Source organism: Tribolium castaneum, chromosome 3 (assembly GCF_031307605.1).
Source record: "Tribolium castaneum strain GA2 chromosome 3, icTriCast1.1, whole genome shotgun sequence".
Taxonomy (NCBI): Eukaryota; Metazoa; Arthropoda; class Insecta; order Coleoptera; family Tenebrionidae; genus Tribolium; species Tribolium castaneum.
Window position 1 is genome coordinate 19,959,728 of NC_087396.1, and position 15,243 is coordinate 19,974,970.

Genomic DNA, 15,243 nt, shown 5'->3' on the forward strand with positions numbered 1-15,243 from the left:
TTATAACGTATTTTATTGGGAAATCCTGTCCTTTATATTAGATTCATATGAGATCAGACGAGATAGAAAATTAAATTTTCCTTCCAAAAAAGTTCAAGCCCAAATAAAGTCGAGTGTACAATAAATAAGATTTTATTAGGACAGAATGGGAAAAGAGAATAGGGTGGAGTCGCAAAAAGTCGCAATGGAAAAATTCGAATCAAAACAATAATTATTCGATCAAGACATGTAGGGTAAAGGTGCGAGCGTTTATTGGAAGACAATTGTGCGAGCAGCACGTCCGCCGGTTATTTGACTTATTTGCCGCTTTTACGAGACATTTATGTAAGGTCTCGAGGATTGTTAGTAAATTGAATGCAAACATTGTCACGGCAGACCCATGACGCTGCTGTCATATTCCGCAAACAGAATCGATTGAATAAAATCTGTTTGTTCTTCACTTACGAGCAAGCGGTCTAATAAAGTTTTCACGGCGTTCTAACCGCGAAAGTTTCCACTTTGCTTACAAGAGTAACACTTTGTATCCATTTTATTTTTCGCCAGAAATGGAGATCCGGTCGCCGCGCTTCACCGGATCGAGCTGGCTGGCGTTTCCGGCCCTCCGTGGCGCCTACAAGCACGTCCAGGTCAGCCTGGAGCTTCGGCCGGAGGCCTACGACGGAATCTTCTTCTTGACCGGAGAAAGGGACGACATGGCCGGCGATTTTATGGCCCTTTTGCTGCACCAAGGGTTTGTGGAGTTTAGGTAAGTCTCTTGTCGCCGTTTCCGCCGATAGATAATTCATCTCCGGAGTATTTATGACGACAGGATCATTGTGAAAGATGAAATACACAGGTGGATTTTTCCACGAAACGGAAAAACGTCGCTAGGGAAAATAGCAAATCTAGGACGTTTTATAATTATCTCCCATCGCATTCTAGCGAAGAAAACAACGCTGCAATAAACAGCGCTTTATTTAGCGTTCGCTCAATAAACAACAGCAAAAAAGCGAAAAACATCTTTGCATAAATACAGAGCTTTTAGCAGGATGACGCCAAACTGAAGCGGGGTGGAAGTTTGCCGAAAACCGGGCAACACTTGATGCATCATTAACGTGATTGGTTAATTTGTTGGCCAAATTACGCCCGTATTCGTTGAAAAATTCATGAAAGGGCGAATTTTTTGATCACGGCGGCTTGTAAAGGGTGATGAAAACGGGAGTGCGGACCAAATAGTTTATGGATCATTAACAGCGTGGAAGTTGGTTAGACAGTTATGCTCAGCCAGAAATTGTTTTGGTCTATTAATAATGCCACGTTAATGTGTGTTTTGCTTTAGGGTGATGTGAATCAGATTAGATCTCGACAAAGTTTGTAATCCTATTGAAACGGAAATTTGAAAGGTATTCGAGAAGTAATTAATTAACTTTGAAATTTAACAGATTCTAAAGTTTCAGCGTTAAAAATTTATTAGCGATTTTTGGTGCTTGTAAGTTTAATTCATGGCGAATTGAAATGCGAATCCGCTGAATAAACAACTCTTCATCGCAATAATGGACGTTTTTGCAAAGCTCATTTTTCACAAACACGACAAAACTAGATGCTGAATTAAACGTTTAAAAAGAGCTGTGTTTTTATTTTCCCCGCTTTATAACACAACTACAGGCGTCTTCGAAGCAGCTGCATGTGGTATTAGCTGCAGTTATCGGATATGTGCTTATTTATTCTTACAGACTCCATCAGACTATTTTGCGTGTATATGAGATCACATTCTGCAGTTCTTTCCAAACATTCATGCTTATAGACACTTATTTCGATATCTTATCTCAAACCTAATATTGGAAACGTGATAGATGAACAGCAATTTGATGAATTTGCATTTTACGACTAATGAAAAAATTATACATAATGCAGATGTTTTATTTTTGCTGCAATTTGAGCTCATTATCTTTTCCAAATGTGCGTGATTTCGTGTTTAACAAGAATAAAAAGATTAAAAGCACACGAACAAGATTTTATAGCGTTTGCGAAAATTGTATAAATGTAACTGGAATTTATTTTCAATATTAATTTGGTTGAAAGTTTTTCTCGAAAACTAAAAATCAGACAGAGAATAAATAGTTTATCCTTTTCTTTAGCTTAGCATGTGAATTTTTACAATACCTTATAACAATTATTAATAAATAGTTAAAACAGAATTTTTTTTTCGATCTTTGTATCTACCATACAGCCCTAAAATAAAATAAAAGATATAAAAAGATTAAATAAAAAGATTAAAAGCACACGAACAAGATTTTATAGCGTTTGCGAAAATTGTATAAAATGTAACTGGAATTTATTTTCAATATTAATTTAGTTGAAAGTTTTTCTCGAAAACTAAAAATCAAACAGAGAATAAATAGTTTATCCTTTTCTTTAGCTTAGCATGTGAATTTTTACAATACCTTATAACAATTATTAATAAATAGTTAAAACAGAATTTTTTTTTCAATCTCTGTATCTACCATACAGCCCTAAAATAAAATAAAAGATATAAAAAGATTGAATAAAAAGATTAAAAGCACACGAACAAGATTTTATAGCGTTTGCGAAAATTGTATAAAATGTAACTGGAACTTATTTTCAATATTAATTAAGTTGAAATTTTTTACTGTATCTCGAAAACTAAAAATCACACAGAGGTTAAATACTTTATCCTTTTCTTTAGCTTAGCATGTGAATTTTTACAATACCTTATAACAAATATTAATTAATAGTTAAAACAGAAAAAATTTTTTAGATCTTTGTATGTTACCATGTAATTATCACATAGGTTCAAAAAATAGTTACTATAAATTAAACTAAGTTAATTAATATGTTATTTAATATTTATTAATATTCATCGACAAATAAATTTATAATTAATCTCCAGCCATCCTAAATGGGAATCGAAAGGTTTAAAATTAGATATTTGGCGTAAAATTAAACTTGGAAATTCAGTATTGACGAATCAGAAATTCCAAAACTGTTTTATGTAAAACTGGTTTAAATTTAACCAATCACTTATTATTCCAACTGTAACATTGAAATCAACTCAGTTTTAACGTCAAACTGACACTAATTTTAGCTTAAAAATTAAAAAGGTGTCCATATCGCGATCCATCTTTTACAAATTAAACTTGAAACGATCTCGTCCTTCCTCAAATGGCTATTAGCCTTTAAACATGCTTATGTTTTTCGACACTAAAGCGTACGTTAGGTGTAAAAGCGTAGGTAGTAAGCACGTTTAAAAGTTAATTAGTTCATAAGCCCGAGTTAACCGTAAAATGTCATACTATAAAAAGATTATCTCGTAAAACGGGACGCTAATTATTTGTAATCTGTAGTACAGGATTGCGGGGGCTTCTGGTAAAAAAAGAGTTACTGTTAATTGTAATTTTTAATTAAACTTCTGTAAACGAAAATTTAAATAAATAAATAATACAGCTATGTGAGCTCGTACCAATGATTTCGGCCAAAGTCGTAAGAAACTTTTCAATTTTTAATTTCATTATAAAGAATGTCCCGAAGTTTTGATTAAATTCTGGAGTTAAGTGTAATAATTGCTTTGTTCGTGTTTTATTGAATTCGAAAATAAAGTTTTCTCTGTTTAGTTTGGTTTTACAATAGTGTTATCTAAATTAAAATCGAAACTCGCATTGTTGCTATATTTGATTTTTCCTTTTCTGGCTGCAAAGTTCGCAAAATTTTGCAATAACAGCCCGGCTCACTAGTCCGCAAAAAGTGCTAATCGATGGGTAATTTGCATTACACGAAAGAGGTGCCGAATCTTTGTGCAAAATGAGAGTGCAAATTCTCGTCTAATTAACAGGGAACATAGAGTGTGTCTATGTTGACAGTGGCTCTGCTTTGCATTTAAATTCTGTTACTTTGACACTGAATCGTTTCCATTAACTCCTGCCATTGATGTGTAAAAACCCCACAGCATCGGTAGTTGCGTCATATCACTATTAAATTCTGATTTTTTGCTTGCAGTTGCGAAATGCAAATTAACTCTAACGAAATTAACTCGTATTCCATTTTGGAGATTTTCCGTATTGATATGTAGGCGGAAGGCGATAATTATCTTACGGTGCTGACAGTGTCTAAAATTCGGTTAATTTAGGTCGCTTGGTGGCTCAAACCTAAATATTTGAAGAGCCGCTCTAACAACTCTCCCATGCAAATCAATCGATAAGTATTCGATTCGCAATCTTGGGCCTCCATAAAATTTCAAGTAGTGCTCAACAGAACACCCTGTAACCTTCCGACCGTCGCAAGATCGATCTGGCTCTTAATGCCGGCTGAAAGCCATATAAAACTTTTATTTTAGAGCGTCAAGTTGCCACTTCATATCTATTGTCTGACTTTGCCGACAGTGCCTTCAGCAACGTAATTTTCTAACTCCTCGACCTTAAATCAGAATTAATTTTATTAAAGTTAAATAAAAATGTGATTAACTGTACTGTTTGCAAAAAGAAGTCGTGTTAACGGCCGACAAGAAAAAGCTTTTAATTTTATTAAGCGGCCCGAGCTTGTCGAGCTCAAATTTAAAATTTGTTGACAACATTAGAAAATGCAATTAATTAACTGCGAATTGTCCAATCGGTATTTTTTGAACATCACAAAGGCCACAGGATTAGCTTACAATTTTCTTATTCAAACTATTTAAGAAAATTCCGTTAAGTTTACAATAAAAGCCGACTGGGGAAGAGATTACATAATGACGAGACAGTTAATTTAACTCTGCACAGTGGTCGTTTACCAAATTTAAATTTCACTACAACCACGGGGAAAAATAAACCAAAGTGCCTCCTTTTATATTTACGATTCTATAATTGCGTATGTCGAGTGAAGCATTGTTATTTCTTCGCCTATTTTTTGATTTCTTTGGTTCAATTAGTCGTGATTGCAAACACGAGACTGTGAAATTTTGCAGCACTAAGCCATTATTTAAAGTGTTTGAATAATTTGGTGGTAGTAAAGCGTGGCCTCGGGAAAATATTTCACGCGATATACGCTTTGCTGCATCAAAATAAAACTCCCAGATGATTTTGTTTATATTACTGCAAAAACCTTTACTGCCCCCTCGACTCAAATGGCATCGAGGAAAATCCGTTTCCCCCAGGAGCGGAAAAAACCTTTCAAAGAAGCGGATCGATTCATAGCTTAGAAAATGAATTTATTAGAGCGACTCCCACTCAAAACAAATCAATCCACCTCGTTACCAGCCGTTATAACGTAACGACCGCAAAAATGTGCCGTAATAACAGTTAATGCCGGATTTTACATAAACCACGCATTCCAGCAGACGATAATATTGATCGAATACCTGGCAGGTGGTGTGTACACGACGAATTCCGGCACCAGGGGTCGCACGACACGTGCTCGGGGTCAAATTCCTTATTCATGGCAAATTTGAAGAGTTTACGTGGGACGACAGGTCTTAACACAAAGCCGGCCCATTTGTCTTGAACCGAGTTAAACAAACGGTGTTCGATAAGTGGGGGTTATTGTCAATGCGCTGTTCCACTTAGTTTCGTAAATGTATCTGCGAAATTTTAATTATAAAACGAGGGACTGGACTGTCAATAACGACTCCACGAACTTGACATCTTTCGGCTGCTTTTATTACTTTTCTCCTAAACTCTTTAGATGAGTTGTGGCCAATGTTGACTTGAAGCGACATTTATCTGACGCGATGCCGCATTATTTAGATGGACGAGGAAGAAATTCACCAAATGAAAAACATGATCAATGCGCAACAGCTTTTACTCTTACTTCATATGACACACGTTTTATAAAATACAAAATATTGCATCTAATTCTTTAGTTAAAGGTGGAGAGTATTTTTTACCGAACACAAATTACAAACTTCAATACAGTTTTATAATCGTTTGTTCGTCAAAATATAAATTAATTAACACAAGAAAATTAATTTCAACTTGCGTTGCATTTTGGTGGAGGCGCCGGGTTAAACCAATGAAACAATTCGTTTTAGCCAGAGATCAGGGCTGTAATAAAGATATCTCTGTGCACCTAAAGTATACTTTTATTTACATTGTAAACATTATCCAACCGAAGTACATCATTACTTTAGTTAAAACCAAAGCTACAATTTATATTCTAATAACTGTTTAATAAGTGTTTCATATTCATATTAAACTAAAAACAATTTCTCGAATTTAATCCAACAGCTTTCTGGAACTCGCACGGAATTTTTAAAGGTTATTGGACAGATTTTGCATACTTTATAATTGCTATTTTAATTAATACAACCGCTCGGACAGCTTACGAAAATGTTTCTTGTGTCTGTTTTTGTTTATTGCAAATGTAAAATTTTAATTTTAATTCTTGTAATAAAATTTTGTCGTTATCCAAATTTTTATTTCCCGTTTATAGTTGGAAACCTCATCACAGTTTAGTTTCTACTAACAAAACTTAATAAGAAATATTAATTTATAGCAAATTTTGGTGGAGGCGCCAGGCCACAATTATGAACCAATTTATTTCTTTGTATTTACAACAAAATTAAAGACGAAATAATTCTTGTAGTACGTAAACTACTGTTAACTTGTGTTAAATTTTGGTGGATGCGCCGGGTTAAAAACTTTAGTTAAAACCAGAGCTACAATTCATTTTTTATTAACTGTTTAATAAGTGTTTCATATTCATGTTAAACTTAAAACAATTTCTTCAATTTAATCCAACAGCTTTCCAGAACTCGCACGGAATTTTTAAAGGTTATCGCAAAGATTTTGCATACTTTATAATTGCTATTTTAATTAATACAAACGCTCGGACAGCTTACGAAAATGTTTCTTGTGTCTGTTTTCGTTCATTGCAAACGTAAAATTTTAACCACTAATTATGTACCATAAAATTTTTGTTACGAGTTGCAAGAAAAAAGAAAAAATCAAAATTTCCATTTATATCTGTACTAAAGTTCCATATTTGTGATTTCAATAAAGTTAAAGGCGAAATAATTCTTGAAGTAAAAAACTACGTCGTTATCCAAATTTTTGTTTCCCGTTTAAAGTTGCTAACCTCATCACAGTTTAATTTCTACTAACAAAACTTAAATAAAAATATTAATTTGTGACAAATTTTGGTGGAGGCGCCAGGCCACAATTATGAAACAATTGATTTCTTTGTATTTTCTACAAAATTCAAGGCGAAATAATTCTTGTAATACGTAAACTACTATTAACTTGTGTTAAATTTTGGTGGATGCGCCGGGGCAAAGTTATAAAACTATTCTTTACTTTAAAATATTTTTTAAAATATTTTAAAATAATTCTTCTAGTACGTAAACTACAATTAACTTGTGTTAAATTTTGGTGGATGCGCCGAGACAAAATTATGAAAAATTCTTTACTTTAAAATATTTTACTTTGATTTACAAATTTCTACCCATAAATCAGAGTTGTAATAAAGCTATCTTTGTGCACGTAAAGTACACTTTTATTTACATTGCGAACATTATTTAACCGAAGCACATCATAACTATAGTTAAAACTAAAGCTACAATTTATATTATAATGCAAAGTGTTTCATATTCATATTAAACTAAAACACTTTCTTCAATGTAATCCAGCAGCTTTCCGGAACTCTCACAGAATTTTTAAAAGTTATCGGGCAAATTTTGCATACTTTAGAGATGCGTTTTAGTTAATACTAACGCTCACACAGCTTACGAAAGAATTTTTGTATCTGATTTTGTTTGTAGCAAATGCACAATGTTTAAAACCACTACATTATGTAACATAATAACTTAGTTACAAATTCTATTTATTTTTACACAAAATTTCCACATTTGTGTTTTCAAATAAAATTGAAGCCAAAATAATTCTTGTAGTAAAAATTATCCCGTCATCTAAATTTTTATTTTACGTTTAAGGTTGAAAACCTTAAGTTTCTACCAACATAACTTAAAATTAAAAAAAATCTTATTTGTGCTAAATTTTGGTGGAGGCGCCGGGCTACTTATTATTACTTTACTTTGATCAACAAATTTTTAATTGTAGACAATTGTTGTAATAAAATTATACCTTGGTGCACCTAAAACGTCCTTTCATTTATTTTGTGAACATTGTTACAACTGCAGTAATTACTTTAGTTATAAACAAAGCTGCAATTTATATTCTAATTACATGAAGATGTTTTTTAATATTACCTGTTTCATATTCATATTAAGCTAAAAACAAGGTCCCCAGTTTAATCCAACAGCTTGCCAGAATTTGCCCGGAATTTTGAAAGGTTTATCGGTCAAATTCTGCATACTTTAAATTGCCGTTTTAATTAATTACTAATGCTCGGTTAGCTTACTAAAAGCATTCTTGTGTTTGATTACACTTATGCACAATCTGGTAACGAGTTGCACTTAAAAACACTGTTGCAAGCAAAATTAAACAGCTAGCAAGTTTCCATTAGAATTAATTTCCAATTCGTTCTCAATTTATATTTTTATGTAAAATGACAATAAATTTATTTTCACGCTAAATTAAATTTGTTATTTTAATTTTTAAATAATAAATATTCTATTAGCTTAATAGCAAAACGTCATCAATTTGTATTTGACGATTATAGAGTTTTTAATTATTCATTATTTCCTCTTTGTTGCATTTATAATTAATGCATACCTAATGCGGCAAAAATGCCTTTGTTATGACTAATTTTCTATCAAAATAATATTTTGTAAACATCAAATCAAACTATAATATGCGCTGTTTCAACTAAATTTTCAAGTCAAGTAAACACTTCCCTAAGTGGGTTACATTTTGCCGAAAAACAATAACTCGCAAGACAAACCAGAAAGCAATAATTATGCGATTTAGTTCCAAAGTCGGTGACATTCATCCCGTATGTATATCGTCTCCAAGTCAAATGTTTGCGTAACATAATGAACGTGTTAGTTAATTAGAATTTCACTTGGAAGCACCAACATACAGCGGCAACCACTGCGGTGTAAAATAGGCAGGAAGTCCGCGGATTACCAAGCAGAATCCGCTGACTTCATAAATACGGCCCCACTCAGAACTTGTACTTTACAAGCAGCCGCCTCTTGCGGTTAAACGTACAATCGCGCGAGACATTAACATTATTTTCGCCGACATAATGCGCAAATTACGTCATTAAACCCCTGATTCTTGCAGATTCGACTGCGGCTCCGGCGTCGGAGTCGTACGATCCGAAGAAACCGTGCTGTTGAATCAGTGGAACCACATCACGTTGTACAGACACAGGTGGGATGCGTGGCTGCAGCTGAACAGCGGGAAGCACGTCCAGGGCCGCTCCAAGGGCCTGTTCTCCAGAATCACCTTCAGAGAGCCCTTGTTTATTGGCGGTGGGGGCAACACCACCGGCTTGTCTGAGAAGCTCCCGGTTGCAGTGGGGCTGAAGGGCTGCATCCGGCACTTAGAAGTTAATGACCATGTCTATAAATTCGCCCTCGAGCCGCATGGGGAAGCTTCCAAGGGATATGGCATTGGTAAGACTTCCGACGCTGTTTTTACCGCCACTTTAAACCGCCACCAGGAGAGTAGTTTTGCCAAAAAAGCCCGGATATGTTCACGATTACGCAAACTTACAAATCGTCTTTGTCTCAATACCTTACTGCAGTGATAAAATTATATTTACGATCTAATAATAATAATAATAATAATAATAATAATAATAATAATGTTTATTAATGTTTAAAGACTACACTGGTCATAACACAAGTCAATTAGAGGGCTTACCAAGAACATAAATGACATAAAATACAATCATCATACATAATATATATATATACAAAGTTAATACATAACATCACATTTAAAATCATTAAAATACTCATCATATGAGTAAAAAGCTTTTTTACAGAGGTATCTTTTTATAACCTTTTTAAATTTATTTGTCTTTAGCTTAGCAATATCATCAGGCAACGCATTAGAAAATTTTATTCCTAGGTTTCCGGTGCCGTTTTCGGAGCTTTTTAAGCAAATACTGTGTAGGCAAATTTTATCTCTGTGATGTGTACTATATTCGTGAATGTTACTATGTGATTTAAAATTCTCTATGTTAGATTTTATATAATTTAAACACTGTTAAATATACATACAAGGAACAGTAAGTATATTAAAATTCCTGAAAACATATTTGCAGTCTTCTCTATATTTTAGATCTCCTACTATACGGATAGCTCGACGTTGTAATCTGAAAATTGTAGAAATGGAAGTAGAATGACCCCATACTAATAGTCCATAACTGATGTGACACTGGCATAATGAATAAAATGCAGTTTTTAGAGTTTCAGGAGGAACTTGATCTTTTAAATAGCGAAGTGCAAAAATACCACTACAAAGTAATTTTGCAACCTTTTCTGAATGTGTATTAAACCTCAATGAGGAGTCAAGAAAGATTCCTAAAAATTTTGTAGATCCTTCCACAAAATCTATTTTTTTTTTAATGAAAAAACCAATGTATTTGTTTTATTTTTGTTTAATGTTAATTTATTGGATTCGAACCAAGACAAAGCCTCCAAAGACAAAGATCTCCGAGTGATCGTAAATTTTCATCCTTCAGAATTTTATTATTTCGTTTGGTACAAAAGATTGTAAATCATCTAGTACTGTTGTAGAAAGAACGCAATGAATTGCGTCTAAAATAGAATTAAACTTTCCGGGTTCCGGGTCGGCATAAATTAGGGCTCCGCCTGCAATCAAAGCGTCGGGACCGTCCCAGATAGCCCGAAGATGTCGGTCTATTAGCTTTTATAAATTCTCCATTCAATTCACATATCCGCTAAACCTTTTTATCCAATCTAAATCGTTTCCCTCGAGTATCATCCGAAAGCCGTCCATACCGCTTATAATTCGCGCGAAAGTTTAGAAATCGAACAAACACGGCCATAAACACTCGAATTTAGCGCCGAGAGCTGCGGAAAAATGATGATGAAGAGGAAATTGATCGTGTGGCCGACATGGCACTTCAGAGGGTCGCCCTGTCTCCAATAATTTGAATGGAAATTGGCCGGTTTTCCTTTTCGCGTGTGCATGAAGTATTTTCCATATTATCGATATAATATCATTATGTAGATTTATTCTTACAAAAGGTCCACACTTAATGCATACCTGAATATAAAAAAGCGGCGATACGGCACTGTATTTTAAATGGAATAGAGTTACGACACTTGGCCTTTTGATGTCACCCACCACTCTTCATATTTACATTTATTAACTCATTATTGATTATTCCATCCGGAGCACGAATACCTAATCTGATGGCTCAACAATTGTTTCCGGCATGTAATAAACTATGAATTAAAGGGAATCAACTCGGCTAACGATAATACACTTCATACACTTGCTCGCAAAAGCTGGAGCGATCCCCGATTAATCCTCCATCAATTAAAGATAAGGTGGACCATGTTAGACCGTCCGTCTAAATAATGAAATTGGCCCGTTGACAAACAACAAACACGCTAATTTATAGGTTTGCTCTTGCGTTTTTATGGAGGAATAAGTGTAAACTGGGCCGTGTTGTAAATATTGGGTTTAATTAGCACACGAGTAAATTAAAACAAACTTAATAAATTTTACACATTTGGGATGAAAGGACGAAACGTAAAATATAATATCGGGCAATAAAATTTTTCCAAACTTTCAAACAGTTGCTCTTTTTAGTTTCATGAAGACTCGTTCATCATCGTAAAAAAATTAGAGCTATCATGTGACATAAAACTTCATAAAAGAAAAAGTTGTTTGTCATAAATCACAAAGTACATGGAGTTTGTGACAATGGTTTTAATAAAGGATGAGGAGAGACCATCGCTTTGTGTAAAGGCTTGGAAAACACCTAATCGGCTGTAGTACATATTTATAAAGTTATTGTTACTAGACTAGAGAAGACTATAACTTGAGAGACAAAATCGCAAGATTATTTGAACCCAAAAAAAAGTACGTCAGTCTTGACGCCAAATCTTTATAAATTAATTTAAATCCAACCAATTCACTAATTACTTTCAAAAGAAATTAAGAAAATCCAAATAGAAAAATTAATAAAAAAACTGACGACAAAAACTGTTATAAGAATTTTTAAAAAACCCACAGAATTTTTAAAAGTTATCGGGCAGATTTTGCATACTTTAGAGATGCGTTTTAATTAATACTAACGCTCAGACAGCTTACGAAAGGGTTTTTATCTGATTTTGTTTGTAGCAAATGCACAATGTTTAAAACCATTACAGTATGTAACATAATAATTTAGTTACAAACTGAATTTAAAAAATTCCATTTATTTTCACGCAGAAGTTCCACATTTGTGTTTTCAAATAAATTTGAAGCCAAAATAATTCTTGTAGTAAAAATTACCCCGTCATCTAAATTTTTATTTTACGTTTAATGTTGGAAACCTTATCACAGTTTCTACTAAAATTACTCAAAATTAAAAATCTTATTTGTGTTAAATTTTGGTGGAGGCGCCGGGATACTTATTAATACTTTACTTTGATCAACAAATTTGTGTTTGTGACAATGATTTTAATAAAGGATGAGGAGAGACAATCGCTTTGTGTAAAAGCTTGGAAAACATCTAATCAGTTGTACATATTTATAAAGTTATTGGTACTAAACTACGGAAGACTATAACTTAGGAGACGAAACAAGATCCAAATCGCTGGATTTTTGGAACCCAAAAAAGTAGTACGTCAGTTTTGACGCCAAGTCTCTATAAATTAATTTAAATCCAACCAGTTTACTAATTACTTGCAAAAAAATAAGAAAATCAAAATAAAAAATTTAAAAAAACTGACGACTAAAACTTTTATAAGAAACATGAGAAAAAAGTTATTTTAAATTTAAAATTGCGCTTGGCTCCGTATTTTTCAAGACGCTGCGAATACTGTTAAAAAAAGTGTTAAGGAACAAAGTTGTAGAGAATTAAATTTTCTATAAAAAAAAATCTGCAACACCAAATTTCTTCGACGGTCAGTTATAAATTAACTTTACAATACTTGACCACCAACAAAATAAAGCAAATCCGTCGCTTAAAGGTTTTGAATGACTTTGGGGCTTAAATGATTGAAGATAGGGATATGGTCTCTCGGACATTTTTGTAGGAAATTTAAATCTCTACAACTCTCTTCCTAACATTTTTCTTGTGTCTATAACCGTATTCGCAGCATTTTAAAAAGTATGAGGCAGAGTGCAAATTAAAAATTAATAAAGCTTACGATAAAAATTTTGCATTATGTTTATCTCTTACTATTGCTCTATCTGGCTGTAATTTTGTTGTTAGCTGTGCGCTCACCATTATTTACATACAGCATTTTTTCATTTCTTTTAATAAAATTTAAAAAACTTCGCCATCTAATGACGCCAATGTGACTAACAGGACCTGGCACGTTTTATTTGTACGTCGTGTCCCATCCTAGTATTTAAATATCCGTAGAAAAACATTTATTATTAATTTTTTGATCATCGAAAAAAATTAACAGTATTTATTAGACGAGAGAATTCAATCCACTTGTTGACGTGTTTGTAACAGTCATGAAAATAAATAATTAATCCGTTTGTCAATGCTCCACTATCTGATTTAGAGTAAAAAAAGCACTTGATTTGTACAAGATTAACGCGACGTCAATTATTAATAAATGAAATATTTATTTTATTTTCGTATAAAGTGAATATGAATCAGAGAAAACTTCCAGTTATCAGTTGACGTTCAGAAATTTCTCAATGACTGATTAGGCGATTACTAAGCATAAACCAGACAATTAAGTGACTTGTTTTTAATTAACTAATACGAAATTAAATTTGTGTCACAAAGTTCACTTATTTATAAATCAACTGTCTCATAAATACCTAAATAATGACTTAGTCATCGGGTTTAATATGTTTGCAAAATTGATACTACAATAATTAGATCCTGTCTGAAGTAGAAAAGTGTTTTTAATTTGCGCCAAAGTTTTAATAAGCTTCTGGCAACTTGCTAAAAGTCTTGTTATTCAGTCCGTATTACTGTAGGCTGTAAATACTTACAAGTGTTACAAATTAACGGAAATCAATAAGTCTAGACGTTTCGCTTATTTAAAAAATGTACCAAATTTTTCAACAATGCCACTACTGGCTTCGGCTGTAATAACATTTTCATAAATTATAGCCGACTTTGATTCAATATAAAATTGAATAAAAAGTTTTAGCGAATTTGTAAAGAAATAAATCTCTTCGATCCACAATTCCGGCAGTATTTTGACTAAACTAACCCGGTTTTATTTGTGCGATTTGGCACCGAATTCGCCGTGTAGCCCAGATGTTAATAAGGCCGTTTAATTGCCTTCTTTTACACTTTGCGCCAATTTATCTTATCAAACCCTTTATGCAAAATAAAGCGCTGAACAACATGGCACCTGGCATAAAATTAATGAGAAATGCTGAAAATCCGGCTCGAAAAACCGCTCCGTTTAGTTATCACGATTTCGCTGCTTGTCACTGTACCTTCCAAGACAAATGTTTTTTTAATTCGTATGATTTATAGCGCCGGCGATAAATTACCGATGGGCGGCTTCCTATTTTGCTTCAATTTCGAATGTAAATATTCATATTTGTTGGGTCTGCTTTCGCAGAAGAGTGCACAGCCGACCGTTGTAGCAGAGTGCCATGTCAACACGGCGGCAAATGTTTGACCAGCGAAGAATCAGCTGTTTGCTTATGTCCTTTGGGATTTTCGGGAGACTTGTGCGAGATTCGCGTCGATTTGCAAGTCCCATCGTTCAATGGGTCCAGTCATTTGAGGTACAGAGGACTGGGAGAGGAAGCGCTAACTTGGCTGGATTTCGAGATTACGCTGAAACCCACAGCGCCGAATGGGTTGGTTCTGTACAACGGACATCGGGGAGATGGGTTTGGCGACTTCATGGCCCTTTACTTGCGTGATGGGTACATGGAGTTCGCCTATGACCTGGGAACTGGAGCCGGATTTGTCACCAGCCAGCACAGAATCAGCTTAGGAGAGTGGCACAGGGTGAGTTAAAAATTAAAGTCGAGTGTGTTTTTATTGAATAAGACACGTTGGCGTTTACGTATTTGTTTGAAAAGTTTGTCGGTAATTGGGTTAGCAATCTAGTGCAGGAAATACAAGATTACGGTCCTCTGCATCAACAAAACTTGATGGGTCTTAATTAAGGAACTTTGGGATGCCATTATGGGTTTTTGCCAAATTTAAATAAATCAGCCCGAGTGGCAAAATTAAAATTTACCAACCAAC

The 15,243-nt window shown here is 33.8% G+C and overlaps 1 protein-coding gene across 1 annotated transcript in view; it reads left to right on the forward strand.

Annotated features, from left to right (window-relative positions):
* SP2353 overlaps positions 1-15,243 on the forward strand; it is a 59,996-nt gene that overhangs the window by 37,324 nt on the left and 7,429 nt on the right. The window contains exons 4-6 of the mRNA XM_064355431.1: positions 544-745; positions 9,153-9,487; positions 14,603-15,000. Of these exons, the coding sequence (XP_064211501.1) occupies positions 544-745; positions 9,153-9,487; positions 14,603-15,000 (935 nt within the window). The remainder of the gene's footprint in view (positions 1-543; positions 746-9,152; positions 9,488-14,602; positions 15,001-15,243) is intronic.